This window comes from Apus apus, chromosome 11 (genome assembly GCF_020740795.1).
Source record: "Apus apus isolate bApuApu2 chromosome 11, bApuApu2.pri.cur, whole genome shotgun sequence".
NCBI classification, from domain to species: Eukaryota; Metazoa; Chordata; class Aves; order Apodiformes; family Apodidae; genus Apus; species Apus apus.
The window spans coordinates 10,164,384-10,188,467 of record NC_067292.1 but is presented as its reverse complement, the minus strand read 5'-3'; the positions used below and the strand labels follow the sequence as shown (position 1 = coordinate 10,188,467).

At 39.8% G+C, this 24,084-nt stretch overlaps 1 protein-coding gene across 2 annotated transcripts in view; it reads right to left on the bottom strand.

Annotated features, from left to right (window-relative positions):
• PEPD (peptidase D) overlaps positions 1-24,084 on the bottom strand; it is a 131,534-nt gene that overhangs the window by 39,186 nt on the left and 68,264 nt on the right. For both annotated transcript variants that reach the window (XM_051629547.1, XM_051629548.1), the window contains exons 10-11: positions 22,487-22,555; positions 15,952-16,029 (exon numbers count right to left, since the gene is read on the bottom strand). In XM_051629547.1, the coding sequence (XP_051485507.1) occupies positions 15,952-16,029; positions 22,487-22,555 (147 nt within the window). The remainder of the gene's footprint in view (positions 1-15,951; positions 16,030-22,486; positions 22,556-24,084) is intronic.

The following is a 24,084-nucleotide window of genomic DNA, read 5'->3' as shown; positions in this document are numbered from 1 at the left end:
TAAAATGCATGTGAGCTACCATCTTCTCCTGTTGACTAACTGGAAAAAGTTTCTACAAGCAGATTCCTTAAATCCTGTTTCCTTAAAAAAAAAAAAAAGTTATTTTACCCTGAAATTAGATAGCAACTGCCAGTAAACAATATATTATGAAAGTATTTTAGTATGTTCTCAACTGCATGTGCAAAATTACCTGCCTGATAATTCAGTCTTACAAGGGTCATGTGCAGAAACAACTACTTAATGTTATTTGGACTGTTATCAGATGTAGCAGCAATCTAAACAAACAAAATGCACATATGAAAACAGGCCTTACAGGCATCTTGATCTATGACTTACTTTTTAAGAACTTTACTGTAGAGTAACTTAGGCAATAATATAACAAAGTATCTCCAAACTCTAGTATATTTCCCTTTTAGATAAATTGTTACATATCTAGCAGACTATGTTCTCTATTACAAAATTTTCCTGCAAATTCACTTTTCTGTTGAATGAAGAAAAATTTCATTTCAGAACCACTCCTTTTCCAGAAAGGATGCAATTGTTAATTGCTGATTTCAATGAATGCAGAGATGATGTGTCTGAGGCAGTCACGTTCCTGAGGCGTCTTGAACGGGAAAGTGGCCAGAGAAGGAGTGTCACTGATCAGAGAGAGGTGCGTGGTTGCATGTCAAAGTTCTCACTGATGTAGCTGAAGCTAATGAAGTCTTTTATTGCACACTCAATCTTTTTCAAAACTTTCTGAGAGAGAAACTAATCTTACTTTGCATCATTTTGTTGGGAGCAAAAGCAACAGAAACCTTCCTGGCTTCATTTCAGGGTGAAAAGTGTATGGTGTACACAAAGCAAATTTAACAGCCAGAAGACCTGAGCACTCCCTAAAGATTCCATGTTACTGTTTCAATTTGTTTTCTAGAATTAATAACAAGCTATACCACAACTAAAGTTGCATAGCAAAAATACTCCAAACTCCTTCTTGGAAGCATAGGTGTAGCTCTCCTATAGAAGGCTTCAGTTCTGTGTGTATATATAAAAATATATAATCTTTCCTCCCAAACATATTGAAAAATACTGTAAACATTATCATTTAAAACTGAACAATGCAAAGCATGAGAAAAATCAGATAACCTCTCAGTTGCTCTACTGACAATGATTTGCTTATTCATATTAATAAGCAGATATATTTATTATTAACACAATGTTAGCCAACGGTGTGAGAAAGAAAAAAGTTGCCTTCTGCATCTGTTTTAGAAGTCACCTTCAAAAATTACTATGAGCGTTTCAGAATCAAAGAATCACTGGAGTTGGAAGGGACCTCTCGAGACCATCTAGTGAAAAGAGTCTGTCTCTATTCTCCTTACACCCCACCCTCCAGATACTTGTAGATGTTTGTAAGGTTTCCTCTGAGTCTTCTCTCCAGGCTAGAGTCCTAGCTCTCTCAACTTTTCCTCATAAGAGAGATGCTCCAGTCCCCCACTCATATTCATTGCCCTTTGCTGGACTCTCTCTAGTAGTTCCCTGTCTCTCCTGAACTAGGGAGAGCTGAATTGGACATGGTATTCCAGATGTGGTCTTACTAGGGCTGAAGATGGGGAGGATGACCTCCCTCAACCTGCTGGCCACATTCTTCCTAGTGCATCCCAGGATACCATTTGCCTTTTTGTCCACAAGAGCACATTGCTGGCTCATGGTTAACTTACTGTCTACCAGGACTCCAAGATCCTTCTCCTCATGCTGCTTTCCAGCAGGTCAACCCCCAACCTATACTGATGCATGGGGCTGTTCCTCCTCCCCAGGTGCAGGACCCTACACTTGTCCTTGTTGAACCTCATTAGGTTCCTCTCTGCCTAACTCTCCAGCCTGTCCAGGTCACACTGGATGGCAGCACAGCCCTCTGGAGTGTCAGCCATCCCTCCCAGTTTTGTACCATCAGCAAACTTGCTGACAGTGCAGTCTCTTCCCTCGTATAGGTCATTGATGAATATGTGCTGACCCCTGGGGAACACAGCTGGCTACAGGCCTCCAGCTCGACCCTGCACCACTGATCACAATCCTCTGAGATATGTCACTCAGCCAGCTCTCAATCCACCTCACTGTCCACTCATCTAAACCACACTTACTGAGTTTCTTAATAAGTATGTTAAAAATAATTGCTGAAGTCAAGGGAGATTACATCCACTGCTCTCCCCTCATCTAACCAGCCAGTTTTGACATCACAGAAGGCTAGCAGATTGGTCAAGCATGACTTCCCCTTGGTGAATCCATGTTGACCATTCCCAGTAACTTTCTTTTCTTCCACATGTTTACAGATGACATCCAGATTGATTTGTTTCATCACCTTTTCAGGGATGGAGGTGAGACTAACCGGCCTGTAGTTCTCTCGGTCCTTCTTCTTGCCCTTTTTGAAGACTGGAGTGACACTGGCTTTCTTCCAGTCCTCAGGCACCTCTCCTGTTCTCCATGACCTTTCAAATATGATGGAAAGTGGCCTAACAGTAACAACTCCCAGCTCTCTCAGCATCATGGATTTATGGATGTCTAGTTTGGATAACTGGTCTCTAACCTGGTCCTCCTCTACCGAGGGAAAGTCTTCATATCTCCAGATCTCTTCTCTTACCTCCAGGGTCAGGGATTCATGAAGACCAGGTTTTGCAGAGAAGGCTGAAGCAAAAAGGCATTCAGTGCCTTATCTGTGTCTTCCACCACTAGGACACCCACCTCATTAATCAGCAGGCCTACATTTTCCCTAGTCTTCCTTTTTCTATTTGTATACTGAAAAAGCCCTTCTTGTTGTCTTTGATACCCCTTGCCACATTTAATTCCAAGTGGACCTTTGCCTTCCTCGCTGCATTCTCTCACAACATTCCTATATCCCTCCCAAGTGACCAGTCTTGTTTTTCACATTCTTTATATTTCCTTCTTCCATTTAAATTTCATTCCTTTCACACCACAAATTAATTTTGTACATAAAACGGTATCAAGTTGAAAAGAAACAGAAACACATGCCACATGGCACAGCCTTGCAGAAAGGATCAGCTGGAAGTGTCCCTCCTTCTTAGCCCCTCCCCCGCAGGTCCCTGGTGCCGCTGGCAGCAATCCTTCCATGTCTGACTGAACTGGGGTTCTGCTCCCTGTGCAGGAGCCCAGGACAGGAGTTTCGAGAAAATATTTCAAGTCTGGTTGATTTTAAAGTTAATACAGGCTTGTAAATCAGCACTGTAACTGACACGATGCACGAAAACTTTTCCCCTTCTGTACCTCTGAAACAATACGGATGAGTAAGACGTGGTGTGCTACTTTCACAGAATATTGGCACCACAAAATGCAAATTTATGGTTTCATTTTTGGCTTTCAAGCCCAGAAAAATAATATGCATTTTGCTATCGATTTTAGCTTTCTTAACCTCTGACTGGGAAGCATCATAAAACACTTCTATAAAACTCTTGCCTATAAACAGTCCTGGTTCTTTGCTTCATAAAGTCCCTATATACCCTTTTTTAAAAAATAAAGCATCATCTTCCTTTAAGCATGTGTTTTACTTTTATAGGCTTGCTGACACTTTTATTGTCAAATAATTTGAAACTGCCAGGCAATGAAGCAAATTATGGCCAATATCACAATGGGAAGCAATACTTTATTTGGGATATCTGAGCCATGTGTATGAATTGTTATGATCCAACCACCAACCCAACCCAAAGACAAGCTCTCGCAGGCATTTCTTGGGAAGCCTACAGCTAACTCCCACATGCTAACATGTAAAGCTGTCGCCCTCCTGCTCTACAGATCTGCTTGGTCTGTACACTCAGAACTGGATCTTCTTGTGACAGTTAAAAAACCAAATTATTCTGCAGTTGTTAACACTGCAGAGCAATGACTGCAGTGAAACCCAGTTGGATTTCCTCCTGGCGCAATGTACTCCGGCACAGGGTTGAACTGAGTGTCACCTGCCTGCAACCCATGTCCTCCCCAGCTTCTGTTCTCAGGACAAAACCTTTCTGTCCCTCAAGTGGGTTTGTGAGACTAGCAAGTAGAAAACCGATACTGTTATATCTTACCATGCCCTCCTCGTACCTCAGGTTAAAGGTAAACAGGTATGAATACTGAGACACTTTACTCAGCCATGTTTACTGAGGTTTTAGGGTTTTGAGCCATTAGTAACCAACATACCTCTGAGCAGCCACAGAGATGAACTGGTGCCAGCCCAGTCCTAGGACAGCAGAAATAAATGTATGTGCAACCTTTTCCTCCTCTTGTTGCAGTAAGATCAAGTCATCTCCAGCTGGAGATTTTATTCTGTGTGATTTCGCCATATTCCGCTCTGGGTTCATAGAGAGCACTCTGTGCTTTACACTTCATGCAACAATTAAATCTTTCAGTATTCACACAATAACAAAACCTGACCATTTCTAATGCAATTTCAGGCTTAAGGGAACAAGGTATCATCATTTCTAGGAGCTACATCTTTGGAAACATGCCAACTTATTTGGAAATAGGGTGGTTTAATAGCAGACCACAAGGATGATATCACAAGTAGAAAAATGGAGAGTTAAGTGACACACACTTTTTTATCCACTTGCATACTGACCAGCCAAGAGTTATCAATTAAAAAAGCAACACAGAGTAAGATAGCATTGCAGACCACAACAGAGAACTGGAACAGTACAGTGTAAAGTCCTACCATCCTCAGGAAGGTTTTTTAAGAGATACCCTGCTCTGACCAGCCTCCGTCTGACATGGTACAGAGAGTTTGTACTGGCTCTGTTTTGAAGTCAGGCTTGGCTCACTGATTTAAGGCCAGCTTTTTGTTGCCAGCATCTCTGGAGTCGACAGTAATTTAGAAAAATGCTAGAGGATATTTTTTATGTAAAAATGACGTTCTGGATATTCACAAGAGAACATAAGATTTTTTTGTTTAAGCCTCCTGTTCAAAAGAAGATTCTGTAGCCCACACAGGAAACACAATTACACAGTCACAGACCAGCTACATGAATATTCTTCATTTAGCTGCAACTTATATAACCACGTAGCCCCATATTTTTTGTGTTTGTCCTCAACTGTCTTTTAATCTCATCTGTTTTCTCCATGACATTCCCATCTTTGCTCCTCTTTTTAACACTGTCTCACTTAAGACTTTCCCAGACTATTATAGATAATGGGAGGCTTGTCTCAACCTTCTCTCACAGAAGATGACAAGATAGGCTGCTAAGCTTTGCTCAGATAGGAAGAGGGTGAAAAAAATAAATAAATCTGTCTACACTGAATTTTGAAGGAGAGAGGATTGCATGCCTGTACCTCTACAGTGCCAAAAGAGACTTCTGTGGCTGTAGCAAGACAAAAGTTTGAGATGGCTGGATTAAACAAAACAAAACAAGAGAGCAATCAAACAAAAAAACTTTCTCCAGGTATGTGTGCTCTGCACTGCTCAGGGTTTCCTCTCAGTGCAACAGATACCGGGACACTGGGTCCCAGGAGCAGAGGAGCAGGTCAGCCAGCCATGATGCAGCGATGAGCAGCAGCAGAAGGGTGAGCCCCTGCCCCACCACTGCAGAGAACATGTGCCTCTGCTCTGCTGCTCCAGCCAAAGGCTGAGTAAAAATGGTTTCCTCAACCCACAACAGGGTGTGGGAGTGTCCTCTCTCACAATGATTTGATACAAGCAGAAGAACTTCAGATCCATTTATCGCACAGGATACGAAGTCTTAGTCTCATTAAATCCACCAAATGAGCTGCACGGAAGAGTCAGTACAGTAAACACGCACCTATTCTAGTAAGATTTTATGTGCTATTTTCACACACAGGTTAAGAAGGAGTCCCTTGCCTACAGAATTTATTATCTCTTGAAGAAATCTAACAGCCTTCAGCTTCTGCACTAAATAAACCAGCTTCCACAATCAAGTATAACCCCTCTTCCACCCCCATGCAGTTTGCATTAATGCCTTATTAAAACTGTTAAGCTTGCCAGAGGAAAGAGCCAAAAAACTTTTGTTTGGCTTGTTCACAGCTAAATTTGCCTGAGTGCCACCTCCCAGTGCTTCTGCTAAGCAGAGGGATGTCTCTTATACAGAAGTGCTGGATACAAGTAAGGAGTCGGGAACAGAAAGCTCATGTTGCTGACTTAGGGGAAGACAGCAGCAATGGAGACTCCACAAGACACAGAGGGAGAAGCATCAGTGCTGCCTCCTTAACCCCTCCACTGGACCCATGCAGGCAAAATGCCAGAGATCAGGAAAAGTCTCAGGTGAAGTTCTGACAAAAGGGTTACCTGTTTGACTTCTCTTTTTGCTGAATGGCTGATTTTTTCCTGGCTTTATTATCCTAAATATTATCCTTTTTTAACTGGTGTATTTAATAAGCAACAGTAGTCTCTCCAGCAGAGACAGTTCTTCACTGAAAACTCAGCCTGAGAGATGGCAGCAAATCCCAAGTTTTGGCTAGTTTCCATCTATTAGGAGCCTCCCCCTTGGAAAGGCAGGAGCTGGGGCATTCATGGCTCCAGCAGACTTGTTTAAACAAGGAGCAAGGATGTCAGAGCTGCAGGGAAAAGAAGGGAGCGTGCAAGGGGAAACCTGCATTGGCAGCTGAGTACTTCCCAATCAAACCCAGGACAGCAAACCTCACTAGCTTCTCACCAGAATGTGAGGTACCAGCCCAGGGTAACAACTGCACAGCTACACTTTCAGGTTACTAAAATTTTTCAGTTAACCAAACCAGTCCATTTCTACATGTCTACTGAGAAGTTTAAGGTACCAACTGAAAGTAAATTGTAGAAGTTTGATACTTGTAATGCAGGCCACCATTCTTAGGTACTAATATTTGGCTTGAGAGCCCTAGCTTTCAGCAGCTGCTTTTGGATGTTCTGACCTGTGTTCCTCAGCCTGAACAAAAAAAGTACCACAGACCACAGCAGCAGGTGAAGTATCAGACCTTGCCTATTGATTTTTACTGTAAATGCTGTAAAGTTTTCTTATGTGTGTATATGCATGCTCACATACACACATATATCCATATAAGTAAAAGGCTAATGCTTCCAATCTTTTCCCACGATGAAAACTGAGCCAGTGTCCAATGGTACAGGTTAATTTGGTTTACTAGACTTCCTCTAGCTGTTCTTGGGCTTCTTCAAGCAGCCTCCAAGTTATCATTTCTCTAACAGAATCCACCAGACAGGATTTTTAGAGTATGCTACAGAAGATGACAACTGAATGCTAAAAGCTAGACCAGCCAGCTGCTAGCCTTTCCATGGACAGGTCCAAATGTTCAAGCCAAGTGCACAGTAATGAAGGCAGGCACTAGTATTATAGAAAATGAGGCTGCTCGTTCCCTAGCCAAGCATGATATTTTGCCAGTAAGACCATTTTTCCCTCTTCAGAAGAAATACTTACTCTTGATGGCAACACTTCAAGTCAAAAGTATAGTACTGCGTCATACAACTGAAATCAGAAATATACTTGCCTTTAAGACTTAAATTGGCTGAGCCTAGATGTGTTACAGTATTACACTAGAAGGACTTCTCCTGAGACCCTGGCTCTGGAACACTGTTCCTCCACCATGGGATAACAAGTGGTGCTTTGAACAGACAGGAGAGAAGACCCAACGCTGCCTTGAACCCAGGGACTGCGAGTTACATCTGGTTCAGTGGGTACACAAAGCGTGTGTCGGAGACTAATTGTACCTTCCCTCTGAGCTGGGGTTTACAAGCCAGGCAGACTCCCTCTAAAATGGTATTTCGGCCTATACAATTGAGTTCCCCACATCAAGAGCAAGGAGAAAGATTTTTCTACTGATATACATCCAAGATAAACAACATCCATCAAGAGCACTTCTATCATACTTTATATGTATCTGTATTAACAAGGATCACCATAAAAAGTGGATTACAATAAACAGCATTTATAAATGATCAATATTAAATCAAGATTAAAAAATACTAGGTTTTACCATGCTTATTTTCTTTAAAGTGATGAACAGCCTATTCAAATCAGCCCAACAGCAGCCAAAGCAACTTCACACTGTTTTTCCAGACTATGCTGGGAATACTAAACTAAAACTATGAGAGATAAAATCCATTTACAGGCCACAATTAAAAAGGCATTTCACATACACTACAGAGAGCATAAAATGAAGAGGCAGATCATAACACAGTACTTAAAGGAAAGTAAAAAATTTGTGGGTGCAAACACACTACTTAATACTTATTGACCTCTGCTTTGGTTAAATGGCCTACCCATTTCTGACAGCTGGCAAACTCATAGCCTGAGTTAGCCAGTATTAAAGGAACACATATTCAATTAGAGCAAAATTATTGTTAATTCTAGCAAATATTTTTCTGGTTTTAATAAATTAAATTTTCTAGATTAGCATAAAATTAACACAATCTATACGTACAACAAAAGGAAAAATACCTACCCTTGATGAAAATAGTAAATATTAATCAAACCAGAGGCACCAAGCCAAAGGAATTATTTCAGAAACGGATAGCCAGTTGATTTTGCAACCAACCAGTGAGTAGTAGCAATGTACTTTGTATTATTATTAGAAACAAAACCATAACTAACAAGAAGTTGTTTCAAAACTGCAGACTGAAAGGTTAAAGCTAACCGTATTTTTTGCATATTATTACAGCATCAAACTTCAAAATGTATAAAAAATGCACACAGCCAAATGAAAACACTGGTCTCACCCACATAAAATAGCTGAGCATTTACATCTGACACATTAATATCCTAGGATCTTAAAATCAGTGCTTTCAAGAAGCAATAAACACAATATTTTGTTCCGTAGGATAAATTGTTTTAATAGCAGATAATTAAGTACTCGGGGTGGAAAAGGGAGGACTTCTGATTTCTGATGCAAAAAGATTGGTCAGTTCCTGCTTTTTAATGCAACATTGCCCCCACCTGGACAAAATTAGTTTTGGTTTATAGGCTGGCATTAGTATTGTAAAACTTGATAAAACACCGTGTAAATTAAAAAAAAAAGTTTGGAAAAGAGTCATGGCAAACTTTTATCATTTTTTGTAGTACACTTTTCTGAAGCTCAGCTAAGTCTTTTAGTTGACTTATTGAAAATCTTTCTGATATTTTCCTGAAAGAAATGATGGCCACTCAGTACTCCTTAATAAAAAGTCGTTTTATATTAAACAGTTGCTCATTCCTTCAAAAAAAAATCAAAATAGTGCATTTTCTACAACTTGTACTGTATGATACTAAGATAAGTATGCTGCTATAGTGTCAATGCAATGCATATTGTGGGTATATTTAAAAGATAAATTTACATAGTTTAGACAGAAAAAGACATCTTTTGATTGTAGAAAACCATAAATTATGCTTTTAGATCAAATAACTAAAATTAGCAAAGTAACTTCTACTTTACCTGACAAAAGGCTTAGTTTTCATAAATAGCCACGAACAACTGAATCTAACTAGTTCTTGCTATAAGCAACTTTCTTTTGCAATATTCGTCACACACGGTGGAGTGATCAAGAATTCCACGAAGCCTGAAAACTGTCCTTTTCTCTTTTGAGTAATTACAACATGAAAACAGCATCTTTTCTGTCTTTTTCATCCAGAACAACCTTTTGCAACTACCAGTACCTGCAGTCAAGAAAAACTCCCTATGATGAACAACGCTTCTGAAATAACAGGAGGAGGAGTGCTAGATGTTAAAAAGGATCTTTTGACAGCACCAGAAGTTATAATAACAAAAAAAAAAATTAAAAGGTACATAAAAGTGCCAAATAGAAGGAAATAAACCCAAGTTTAAAACAACTTGAGTGGCATGCACATTATACATATAAAGGGAGTGCTCCTGGAAGGCTGCTGTGCCTCTGCCCTGGCAACTACAACATGTTAGCAACACCAAAACATGGGACAGCCACCTCTCTCCAGCGCGCACTTATTTTAGTGCCCCCTAGTGTCAATTATATTCTGATGCCTTAAAATTGCATTACAATATTAAGGAAAGAAAGAAACAATAGTATTCTTCAGAGTTAAATTATTACTATTTTTGCAACACTAGACTGCTTTCCATATCCCCAACTCTATTATTTGACTAAGCAAACAATACCTGTCCATATAGCCAAGACATATTTAATACATTTAACACAGATGCATTATGCTAAATCTATACTTAGGTGACAGGATGTTTGATTTGTGAAACTAACACAATTCTCCTAGAGCTTAAACTCTGAATGCAATAAAACTATTTGCAGCTAAAACTTGCTCCACTGCTGTCACAAGCAGGATGTGGCAACTGCAGTGAGCTTTGAAGCAGGAAACTTCCTGCTTCACCAAGGACACTGTACTCTTCCCAATGCTTTCACTGAAGTGAGTAAGCTTAAATCTGACAATGTTAAAAGAAACAGTTAAATAAAATTAATCTGATGTCTTTGGCTGCAGTGATCATGGGATGGTGGAGTGCAGGATCCTGTGTGGGAGGAACAGAATACCTAGCAGGACAAGAATCCTGGACTTCCGCAGGGCCAACTTTGGCCTCTTCAATCAATTATTAAGAGAAGTCCTACAGGACAGGGTACTGATGGTAAAGGGGCTCAAGATAGTTGGTCAGCATTCTAGAACCACGCCTGGATGTGTTCCTGCGTGATGTGCTCTAGGTGATCCTGCTCTGGCAGGGGGGTTGGACTAAATGATCTTTCGAAGTCTCTTCCAACCCCTAAGATTCTGTGATCTGATGATCCAACCTGCTTCCATTTAAACTTCTGAAGTTAGTTTTATTTTATAAAGAATAGTCTGACTGTGAATACAAGGTTAATGGTCTCTCTCTGAGGTCTACTGCACTTCACAGGTTCACTCCTCTTATTTATGTTTTCACCTAAACCCTCTTAATAAATCACGCACTGCCCCCCTCTGCAGGGAGGACTGATATCCCCTGCTAATTACCTGTGCTGCACCAGCCCGCAGACCTGGGTGAACCTACCAAAGCCCCCATCTCCCTCAGGGTGTGTGGAGCAGGCATAGCCCAGGCTCAGGGCTCTGCTGGTGAGGGTGCTCTGAGTGGGGACCTGCCCACGCAGGGGGAAGGAGACCACCCATGCACCCCCCGGCCTGCACCGACACTGCGACTTCGGAGCCGATTTCAAAGTGTTACAAATGCTGAGTCCTTCAGCAGACAATTCTTCAAAACAGACAATTCTTTTCAGTATCTTGCAAAGCCAGAATGGACCAACCAACCCCCAAAGATGTCATCAAGTGCTTGAAGGTCAATGAACTTGACAGTAAAGTTGCTTATTAAGCACTGAATTTTCACTGAGACACATTTTTCAGATTCCATAAAAAGGCCCAGACCTGTAACTTGTGACACCTGCAGAAAAACATCTCAGGTAATAGCTGTATCCATCTCAGTGACATCTGAGGTCAGGCTTATTTTACCACATTTCTATTATTTAAGTGTGAGCCTTATCACAAAAAAAATCAATCTTTATATTAAGATCATAGAAGCATTTTCTATTTGTCAGATGTTGCAGAAGCCCTGCTGATCAATTGTAATAAAACAATCAACTCCCCAATGTGCACAGCAATGCAAAGAATCCACAAAGGCAGGCTGTACAAACTGCTGGGCAGTAAATGGAATGCAATAAACTATAATTTTCCTGGAAACCTTCTCAAAATCAAAATATCAAGTACATACTTGACGTTCAGCACCTCCAATGGTTATTACAACAAACCACTGAACCACAAAGGTGAGAAGAGACATCTGTCTTGCCACCAGCTTTCTCTCCTGCACCATCTTTATTTTGATGGCCAGTTTTCTCCTTTCCCAACAGCCATAGTATGGCTCCATACTGCTGCACTGGTAGGGCAGGGGCAGGAGACAGAAGGAAGGACTCTGGGGATTAGCTTCCTTCATTTTCAAGAAAGCAGATGCTTTCATTTTTCAGAAAACAGATGCTGATTTGTCGAGACCAATTCTTTTTGCAGAAACACACTGGCTTTTACTGAACTTTTCATGGATGCTATTTCCCAAGGCAAAGCCATAACTTCCAGCCAAAGTCAGAGATCAATTTGAGAAGAGCTGAAACCAGAGGTTTCTTTCTCCCACAAGGGCTCTCTAACCACTGAACCAATCCCCTTCCCCAGTGTGAACACAAGCAAAATATCTGCAAAAGGAGAGATCACAATACATTTGCCCAGGAAGAATGAACAACACAGGGGACATCACTTGATGAACAGGAGCCCCAGGTGCTCATTTGATCTTCATTTTTACATAGCAGGGAGTCAGATCTCTGCTCCTTGAATTTGTTGGATTTCTTTTTTCTTGAATAGCAAATTTTAATTGCATTTTATCCCCCCCCAACTTTGAAAGACCTTTGCTTATTCAAACTGGATTGCAGGGGCTCAGAGGGTGGCTCAAAAACCCCTAGAAAATTTGGTTCAGTTACTTTCTGGCTCTGGTCTTGATGGAGGCCTCTTGTGTACAGGGCAGGAGACTGCAAACTACAACAAGCACTTTTGCTTATGACTCCACTTTTCATATTACGAAATGTAGTTAAAACCTCCCTACAGAAACAGCAGGAGCCCTGGCACACAATGAGCAATGCAATACCTTGAGGTAACACAGTAAGCCTCAGTCTTGGGCTCAGTGTCAATCCAAGCTGTCACAGGTTTAAGATGAGAGAAGAAAACCAGTATTTGTAGCTTAGCCTGGCCATACATCATCACTGCAGACCATGATTTGCAACATTCTGAGTGGAAGATTTTATTTAAAGGTAATATCAAGTGAAAGGGTAGAGTGCCTAGAACTGTGAATCACCAGGTGGTCATCCTACCCATTTATCTGCATGACCTTTTTGACCATGGAGACAACAGACACTTGCTTAGGAATACTGTTTGCTTTAGACCATATTGATCATACCAGTTAAATGTTTACCATGTAGATGTTATCGTATATTATTTATATAAAACACTAACTTGCTGTTATTGTGATATTTACTTTTAATATCAGCATCAGTTAAGTACACACATCTATTGAACACCTAAAATTCCCTAAAAATATAACTTTCTAGTCAATCATAATGCTTTGTGTTAGTTTGCTACTTTGTTTCTAATGTGTAATAGACTGAAAATTACAGCCCTGCTTGTCAATACAGTCCATATTAACAAGGAGTGTCAGAAATTATCTTTAAAGTCCTTGCCTCACACTGACGCCTTTTGGCAAAGAAACTGCACCTGTAAAAATGTGGGTTATGGTGCAGTATCAGAGATGTAATTCCATGCCAGTTTCTTAGATAACAATAAGCCCATTTAATGTAGATTGTTTTTAAAAAATGAACATCATAAAACCAGGCTCTTCTAAACCTGCTACAGTTTTTCAAGGAGTCAGAATAAAAGACTTCAAAAAAATTAAAAATGCAACACCTCTAGTATTTTTGCCCATGATCTCCTGTCAAATGCCATCAAATCCTTAAAAGAGCAAACCAAGCATAAACTTGAGTATTTCAAAGAAGTAACACATTAGTTTGCCAAGTGTATTTTTTCTAACATTCAGCTACTCCATTGACTTATTTACTAACACTTATTGCACTGCTTTGTACATAAAAAATCTGAGCAGCCTCTTTCTGCAAAACTCTGAATGTTAGCTACATTCACAAAATAATGTTAGGGAAAAGAGACTAAATTCTACTGAATAATTTAATAAAAATCATAGCAAGTACCAAATCTTCTGATTATACTACATACAAATACAGGAATCAATAAATTAGATTTATACCAAAATACTGGTAGAAGCAGAAATAACCCTTAAAACACTTCTACCCCTTTTTCATCAAAAGTAAAGCCATTTTTTCCCTGTGTTCAGAGCTTCCTACAATTATCCAACAGAGGGCTCCCAGTAGCTAGTAAAAAGCTTAATTGAGAGCCAAATATACAAACTCTAACATACACACACAAATAAGCATCCTGTCATTAGAATAACCTGTTCTGTATGCACATACACGTGTACCTATGCCCAGTTTAGAAATCTGTAAAAGCATGCAGTAAAACCACCCAGGTAGTGCCTTGTCACAATTTTATGCTGCTAAAGTACACTCAAGATTGTTTCCAAAACACTATTTTAAACTATGAAAAATGAGTGTATTTTTCAATTGTCTTTACACAAATGAAATTACATCTTCTTGTTATTCTTTACTTCCACTTGAGAAAAACACTAAGAAAATCATGTGGAGCAAAGTTTGTTTACTATGTATCAGCCAGTGCAAAGGGCAAGGGCAGTCACTGAAGCCAGGTGGGTGTTCATGTACACTGAGCACTCGTTAGCTAAAGCCAACCTACACCTGACAAACTTCACCTTATCAAGGCAAAGATGCAACTGGACTGTTTCAGCAAGAGGGTATTTCAAACTAGGTTAAACCTTGCTCTCTTTGTTGAGATGGTTACAAACTGGCGCTGCAGAACAGAAGTTTTGAAATGCTGAAGTAATCAATGCATTTGGTAAATTGTGCTTTTCTGACATTCAGATATCTGAGGCTAATGAAACCAAAACATTTTTTAAAGATTATGCCAATATAGCAGGAAATCTGAGTCTTGGCATGTGAATTTGGGGGTTAGGAAGCACTTCAGCCATCCACTAAACTATCCTTAGGGACTGTAAGTACAAGGGTCGTACATATTACCTTTACCCTGAGGTCTCCCAGCAATACTACTCCCCATGCCACTTGAAAGCCTTAATGTTAAATACAGGACATAATAAAATGCATTGTGGCATATCTTCTCTCAGTACCATACCCTGGGATTTCCTGTAGGCTACATGCTTTTGCTGAAAAATTAATTAAACACCATAGCCAATACAGTATCATGTTGGTGTGTCCTGCCTGATCAAAAAAACTAACAGCACTTTATCTCCTCTAACACAATGTGATCATAAGTCAAAGCTATGGTCCTGCAATAAATTAACATTAATATTTGATGAGTTTAGTAAGATATTCAACACAGATGAAGATAATACATAGGCTATTGTACAAGAAACTTAAAAAAAGTTTCTACAATATTAAAAAGAGATTATTTATCTGTAATTCAGGAATTTCACCCTACAGTACCTGCAGATGGGCCCAGAACATTAGCCAAAATGGTGTATTTTTCTACTTCTGAGATTCAATTTGTTTTCCATAATGGCTTTTGAGCTTATCTATGATAATACTAATTTGCTTTCTTTCACATCTTTACATTCAATTTCTAAAAAGGTTCTGCTTAGAGTCTAGCACTGCACACCACACAGCTGCAGTCAGGTCTGTCTTTCAATGTGCAGCAATGTATGTGGGGCTTTCATTCACTCTTCTTTTACCTGCAGTCATACTGCAAAGCCTGTGGACATGCAATGCAAGCAGATAGAATTCATGGTACCTGCAACTGTATTATGGCAATGCTAGACTCGAAGCAAAACTTTTCTAGAAATTTTTGGCACAATACAGCACTATAAGCACCCTGCTCTAACCTGAACTGAGATGAGTTCGATCTTCTCACACATTTAAAAGTCTACTTTCAGGCCATGCCTGGGTGCACATAAGCATTTGAAAAATCTAATCCATCCTGCAATTTGATGCAATTCTTTAGAAGCAGCCAACACACTCTCAACCTCCACTACATCATCAGAACTGAGGTTTGGAACTGAGGTACAAGAGGAAATGCAGATGCCAATTTTCACAACTGCCCTTGCACTTAGAATACAGTCATTTGCTAAACTAAATTTTAAGTGCCTTTGGCACAGAAGTGCCTGAAAACAATTTTTCTCCTTCAACTGGAGATGCAGGTATACAGGACCTTTGAAAGAAATGTGACTAGTCTGGCATGCAATATTACATTCTATTTAAAAGATCTGGACTTTTATCATTATGCACGCATCACTCTACTGGTTAAGACCAAGAGTACATACAACACGTGTAGGAAAACAGCAGAAGTGTCACAAAAAAAAAAATCATCAAAATAATTCTAATCCTTTACTTACCACAAGTCTCCGTCTTCAATAGTCTTATCATTTGGGGCCCCAGCATGGCCATAGTGTAAAACAGAAGAGTTCTCCCCACTGACAGGAGAAAAGAAAATTCAGCACAATTAATGGGAGCAGAAACACTAACATGCACAGCTTAAGACAGAGCATTGTAAACATGACATTGTAAACATCAGTCTATTCATACATTAAACACAACATCTTGCAGTCTGTGGGAAGTGCCATAGGCTCTGACCCAGTGTAGGCTGCAATAGCAAACCCTGCAGCTCGCTCTCCAGAAATGGGTACAGAATGGGCATTTTGCTACTCTGGCTGCAAGACACAACCTTTCTGCAGAAGGAACTCAGAACAGCTCATATAAATACTTCCCACATCCATGGCAGCGTTAAGGAAGCGATTATGCAAGACTAATTCTTCATCCTATACCCATCTATTTCCTTCTGGATTTTTTTTAATTACTAAGCTAAGCGTTTCCCTATGTGAGGTTAAATACTCTGAGGCATCAAAACCACACCTCCACTGGAGTTACACCTGACTAAACTGCTGATTCACAGGAATAGAAATATCTCCAGAGAAGGATGGACCCTTGTTCTGTGCTTTTGAAGCTCCACAATCCATTTGGTGACCTATACTTGTCCTTGGGGTCCTCTCTTGCCTCCTGATACTTCCCCAGGTCTATCAAATAACAGCTAAAACACCGATGAAGAACTCAAGCTTTACCTAGTTTTTCTTCTACTATCTCCTCAGATAGAAGCTCTCCCTCTTTTTCTTTTCAAAAAGCTAGAAGAATTATACCACATCCAAAAATACACATGTTGGATCAGGGTGAATGTGGCATTTCTCTGATCCCTCCAGGTGACTTGCCAGTCTATATCTCACCTTCTATCAAAAACACATTGGTTATTCTGCACAAATTTGATTCTTTCAAGTTGTGATGGTGGAACAGTTTCCTACCCTGGGTGAAATGAATCTAAGGCTCAATTTCAGTAAACTTTTTGTTACATGTGGAGTAAGCAAGCCTTCTGACATACTTCTTGTATTTCACTTCTGATATGTGCAATTACAGAAACAGTAAACATACACTGTATCCAAAAAGAGATTACCCTCAAGATACATTAAGCACTTGAGATCAATTAGGTATTTAGTAGATCACTAGTTATTCAGATACAATAAATCCTTAAGCAATGATTATGGGGGAGAAAGTAGATGCTGCTTTAAATTTCTGAAGGCTCTGAATCTGAAGGCCAGGATCATGTTGATATTCTGAAAGCAGTAAGTTTTTATTGTTAAGTATATTTTAGCATATAAACATCAATATGTAATAAGGCAGTGAAGGGCAATGTATAAGAATAATGTGAATGATTTTCTGATACAAGGTGTATTTCTTAAAATTAAATACACTCCAAAGGGAAAAACTAAAGTTGTTAAATCAAAAGTTAAAAAACCCCACAGACTCAAGGCTGCAACAAATTTGTTTTGCGATGATGTTCCAATGGCTTAAGCATAGTTTTACAACTGGCTGCTAACTGGCTTTTTACTTTCTGGATGTCTGACTTGGGAAACTATGCTGTTGTGCAGATAACTAAAAAAGGCCCCATACAGCTTGCACACAAGATGCAGACAGACATGAGCTTCTTTGGAGATGTCCTGTCTTCAGGGCACTGGTGGAATATTTCCCTCTGGCCACCACTGCAATTTTCCAGGCCAGGACACTTTCAAACTTAGTTTGCTCTCTCTGAAAAAAAGATCTGTAATAAGGCACTGGAGTGCAAGTGAAAGAAAAGGAGATTCTGTGCCAGGTGAGGAGTGGGGCAGGAGCCGTGTTTCCAGCCTCAGCCTTCTCCTGTCATGTGCAGGCAGCAGAGGCAGCCCCTGCCTGGGACCACCAGTCTGGCAGGAGGAGGTAACAACTGCTTCCTACCTGAAGAGCTGCTTCCCAGGTGGGAGGGCTACGATTTTGAGCAGATGGCACTTGGAAGCAATGGGAATGACCTTGGTGCTATGCATGACACCGCTTGTGAACCCACACATTTGATGTTTAAGGAAAAACACAAAAATATTTCAAAAAATCAACACCTGGCATGCGCACACACGCTCACAGGCTTCACAGCAGTTTGCCAGCATTTTAGCTGCAGATACTATTTCCTATCTCACTCTAAAAATGGGAATAAAGCAGGAGAAGCCAATAGCACATGCATATATTTATGATCAACTTTTAAAAAATTATCATGAAGCTTAAGGGTACGACTCCATGCTAATGTATTTGCAGATAGCTTGTTTACTTATCATCATATGCTGGCACCCTCAGTGTCACATACCATACCAGCTGCATAAACAAGTCATATATTCAAATGAGCATGGCACAAATGCTTTCAACAATAGACATTGCATATATTTTAATATAAAGGGTTTAGTTTACAAAATATTTCTGTAAGGTTCAGCACCAACTGTTAGGGAAGATGCATGAAAAATCTGTTTTTCAGCACTACCAGTGAAGCGTTAAGCAGCACACAATCTTTCTTGGCATTTCAGACTCCTTATCTGTCACCTACATCTTGGCTCTGCAGAGCAAATGGGATGGTACTGCAGAGAGCACAGTTGGTGCTGAAGACCAGAGATGCACACCATATGCATCTCAGGGTTTTATCTGTTTGAAGTGATTGGGGTGAGAAGATCTGCTCACTTGGGACTGGCTCTGGGCAGGTTCCACGGGTTGAACACTCATTAGCAACCAAGGCACAGCAGACCTGCTCTTGAAAGCTCTCCCAGCTGTTTTTCACCCCAAAAGAAATCAAGCAAGTGCACTCCAAGACTGGTTCCTGGGTCTGAGCAAACTCCTGCTGCTGGGATGAGTGGGAGACCTTGCCTCAGCAATGTACTACTGACCCAAAGTAAAGCACTGATGTGGACACACCTCCAGCCTGTTCCTGCCAAGAGGTGCAAGTTCAGTCTTCCTCACAGGAAGCACCTTTACCATCATCCTGGGATGAATGCAGGAAAGCCACTTTAGGAGCAATGCTACAGAAGTGCTATTTACCCATAAGGTAAATGCTACAGCTAGTCAGAAATTGTTCATCATTATTCAGTTAGACTTTCAAGGTGGCTTCAAAACAATTTAAACAAAACCCCCAGCCACTGGCAAAGCAAACAAGCCTTCCTGTAGAAGCTGTATCTTTTCTTCCCAAGACGCAACAGTTGAAAGGTCCAGCATAGAGTACCAAAGTCAGGCTTTAAAATGAAGTGATGTGGGGAGGTGCAGACCACTGGCAGATCTGCTGCCTTCCTGGAGGTCAGCACCTCTGAAGACCACCACACATGATGATGCCAATGTCTGACTTCAGGCAGACAACTTGAAAAATTCTCCAAGAGCTTTCTGTGTATCTATTTTTATCCATTAATAATGTGCCTCTAACTTGTGCCAAAGATGTGTTTGTTACTGAGACAATTGTGTGAAGCAGTGGCAAAGCTGCAAATTAACACCACTGAGAATGCAAACAGTAGGAAGAGATTCAGATTACTAAGAAAGGAAAAAAAGTCTCCAAAATACATTTCAGACTAGAAAGTACCAAGAAAACAAATTATTAGAAGAAAGAGAAAGAGCAGAAATGTCAGCAATATTTTAAAAACAGGACTAAGTGGAGCATCAAGTGTTACAAGAAGTGCAGCTATTAGCTCTTCATTAAGAAGACAAAGAAAAACCTACAGATCATTACTTCCATCATGATTTAAATAATAAAATCAATCCAGTAGGAACCCCTGACAGCCTTCTCTCCACTTTTTCATCTAAGACATGAAATCTTACCAAGTTGTACTGAAAAGAAAGAAAACCAGATTCAGTAAGTATAGTCATCTTATCCAAAACATTTTACTTAGGTAATCCTCAGATAGAGGAAGGCATTTTATGGCACTATGTTATTCTTAATCACTGGTATCATCTGCTGAGAGCTGACATCTGCCTGGAGATATCTGTCAAGAAGATCTGAACCTAAGTTTAAGAGGCTGTAGCATCAAGTAGTGGCTGACCACGGCTTCTGCAGTGGTTGCAGAAATACTGACACTTCCACCTCCAACCTAACTCCAGATGGAAACTGCATCTAGTTATCAACAGACAACATCCATCATAGGGTCACCAGGACACACTGTGTATGTAACTTAAACTTTGTTTTCCCCTTTGTGAAAATGGTTACTTGGTACACTAAGACACTGCAATGAATAATCCATGAATCCATCTGAACACCACACAGAAGTCAACACTTTGTAGATTAGTGCTAAATATATCTAAGTACGCTTATCAGATACTACCATTTTCATTTAACTGCACTTACCTGATGCCTGTTTGCACTTCAAACGTCTGACAAGTTGACAGTGTTTGAAAGCATCACTAATTACAGGACTACCCTTACTATGTGACAACCTGTAATACTAACGTATGTGTGCTAGTGTTCTCAACTGATTGGAGGGTGAATACATCCAACTGAACACTTAAAGCAGATCTGGTCACACTCAATATTCATTTACCATCTCCTCAAGAGTGTAACACTGGACAGGGACAGCAACAAATGAATGCACTCAACATGTGTCAAGTGATTTATTTTTGTACTGAAATACAGTATTGATTTATCTTGATTTCCAGTTTAATGAGCATCTTTTCTAAAATCTGAGTAACAAACTTGGTTTTTATTTAAAAGCATAATCCTCTTCTATGGAAATTATTATTGAGCCTGTAAGCTAAAAAGGAAAGATCCTGTAAAAATATCACAGTTTTGTACAGAAAACAACAAAAATCAGCTTGAGTAATATAAAACATAACTAAAAATCCGAATTGCAAAAGCTATTTTTAATCATAAATGTAGTTAAGTGTAATATTTACAATGCATGACATTTTCATGGTAATAAAAAAATGCCTATTACTTTTGCCATTATTATGTTAATTGAGCAAATAGATCTACTTACATTCATTTTATTAGGACCTAGCTTAAAACTGTTAATATTATTCATTCTTACTCCATCACTCATACTCAGAATATAGCGATTTCAGGACAAAAGCTTTTGAATTCTACCTTATGTAATAATAATTATTTTTTTAAATCAAGTTTCTCTGCACTTTTAATTGTAGTGGAGGGGTACAATGCCAGGTCCCAGCTACAGCATCATGTCACTATATTGTTAGGATCCTGCCTTTCAAGGGCAGCCCTTCTCCAAGTATTAACTTCTCCAACAGTTCAGAGGCAGCTCAAACACTGGTCCCATGTCCTGCTAAGCCCCTCCAGTGTAGTGGGACAGGACACTTGGGAAGCTCCTGTCATCACCCAGTTCTGAAATACTGTAGGGGCTCCTGAGTCATGTAGTGCAGGCCCTGGGTTTTTCAGTCCCATGGAGAGATTAGTCACAAGGACCCACTACACACAAGTATATAATAGATGTTTCTATAGGTTTAGCAAAACCATTGATGCTCTCTAGCACCCAAACCAGATCCTGCAACACAGGCTCTGGTTCACTGTAAGTGAATGTGATGTCTGTATTGCTGTGAAAAGCAGACGCAGACAACCTGATTCTATCATCTCAGCCTGTGACAATACCAGAGACATGCAGTCTCATTTTGATGGGATGTTAATTCTCAAGTTATATGATGGTACTTAAACTAGGAAACTTTTCAGACAATTTAGATGCACAATCTGCCATAAAGCTGCTCATGCTCCTACTGCAATTTTGCATATAAATTGGAAAATTGCTTTTACAAATAAGCAATTGAATAAACAGCAGAAAGAAGCAAAGACGCTAATTGTCCTTATTAACTCCAAAGCAATATAACATTATTCTCATTAACATAAAAAATATTTTAATAAGTGTATGTGACTTCAGTGTAGGGCAAATGTTTGTTAGTAGCAGCACATCTACAAGTGGCACAATATATCAACACATATGCCTCATCCAATTGTCGTATCTCTCCGATTAGATTAATCTCAGCACAGAGCAAAAAGCTGTATTCTACACTATTTTTTTGAAATTCTGCAAATTAAAAATGTGCATTTCTACAACTGCAGGGAGAACTTTTATAATACTTTCTCAAATACAATACCTTCCACACTAGCTGTTCAGCAAGAATGAAAGAGAATAAAAAAATTCTAAATTCCAAAAATATTTTAATCACATTTTAACCTTTGAGGCAAATAATTTTGAGAATTAAATACTTAAGGTGTATTTCAAAGACTGCATTTCTGAGCAACAGAGAACAACTCTAAAGCCCTTCTCCAGAATGGCATTTAATAAAAAAGCAAATTGCACAGATGTGACCATAAACATGATCTTGGCAGTAGCAGCAGTCTCTGGAGAATGCCTCAAGTGGAGCAAAATCTGTAACTGAGTTATTTCTTTAAGACACAGTGCTAGTCACCTTTCTTTGGCTTTTTCAGAGAAAACAGTTCGAAACTCACTGTGATGGCACATGTGAGTAAGAGGAACAATTTTACAAACATCCATTGGGAAGCTGACCAAAAAGACTGCGACAGTTAAGTATATGCCATCGACTTACCTGCCACAGATGCAAGTGTAGGAAGTGTGGCGCATGCCACCTCGAGCATAGCAGTAGTGCTGGAACAGGCTGAAAAGAAAGAAGGGTGGTAATTAATAATATATTCAAAACCACCACAAGACAGGGAGAAAAGCAAGTCTTGCTCGAGTACAGCTGTATTGGTGGAAATCCCTGGCTCCCCAAGGAGGCCCTCTGCCTCAGCTGAACAGTGGAGTTCCCTCACTCCAATGGCTTGGCAGTCCTGTGGAGCATCACATCATCTCCACAGAGCCCATTAAGCAGCTCTGCAGCACAGAAGCAGAGCTTGAGTGCAGCTCAGCAACCTCAAATGGCAAGCCGAGCTCCTTAACAACTCAACATAGAAAGACAAATTATTGTTTGCAAAAGGTAGTTCTCCTGACCATGGAACAGACATTGGAAGATTAAGGCAGTTTTATGTTGCTGGGTGCTTTGCTGTGAATTTTTAATGCAATCAACAGAGATGCAAAAATTAAGCACCTCTTTCTCTTCTTCTATCACAGGTTTCAAAGCTTCCTGTCCTGCTTTATGCAGTATTTCAGCTCTGGGCTGGTTTGGGTTCTGAACTGCTTTTGAAACTTTTTTTTTTTTTCTTAAGGTAGAGGTACATTCTGATGTGAGTGCACTTGCCCCCACCCTTGTAAGTTTGCTGAGGCACAAGACAGTGTTACCCCCACTGCTTTGCTGAATCTTGACTACCTTATTGACTATACTGATGAGCGAGAAGAAAACCCATTCTCAGAATAAATCATTAGAAGTAAAAGTATATACTTGCTATTCTTGAGATCTTCTGGAGTATTGCATATATCCAAACAAAACTCCAGAATGCTTTAAAAGCCTAAATTTCGAAACAGCCTTACCAGGCGTTAAAATAAAACATGCTATGAATAATCCTTCTGACAAATCCTAAGAACCTCTCTGATAATGATGCCTGTCTTTGGTCCACTTTGTACTGCTAATGCCCACTGACAAGTGCAATCAGATCTGTGCTATGAATGTAAATTGAATTAAATAAAGAGTTTAATGTCAACAGTTTTCCTAACTTCAGTGGATTTACAGAATAAGGGCACTTAAAGCAGGAGGGTAATGACTTCCCTTACACTTTTTGCTTATTTTCAGGTCTTTCTCAACACTGGAGTACAACATATCCATACACACTCTGCAGAGTGTGATTTTTATTTCCCAAAAGAGGTAAAGAAGTAAATCCTACTTTGAGTTCTTGTAATCAGTTCTTCTTGAGTTACAACAAATATTGATAAGAAAACCTCATTTTGTATTTCTCAGCTATTAGCTCCCCAAACCAAGACACTTCTAGATCAAAGAGGTTCAATCTCTAAAAAAAATCCAACTGAGTATTTTGGCCTATATCTTACAAAACAGATAAAAAATGTAATTACAAAAAATGCAGTGATTAGGGAGAAATGGGAAGGAACAAAAAGTGGCAAGAATATCTGACAAAATACCGTATTAAAAACTTAAGCCAAGTTTCTATAGCGTGTCCCAATACATTCCTTAGTGACATCTTCTGATGCTTCTTCTGCCCTAGCCCCACATCCTTAGTAACTACAGCGCTGTGGAAC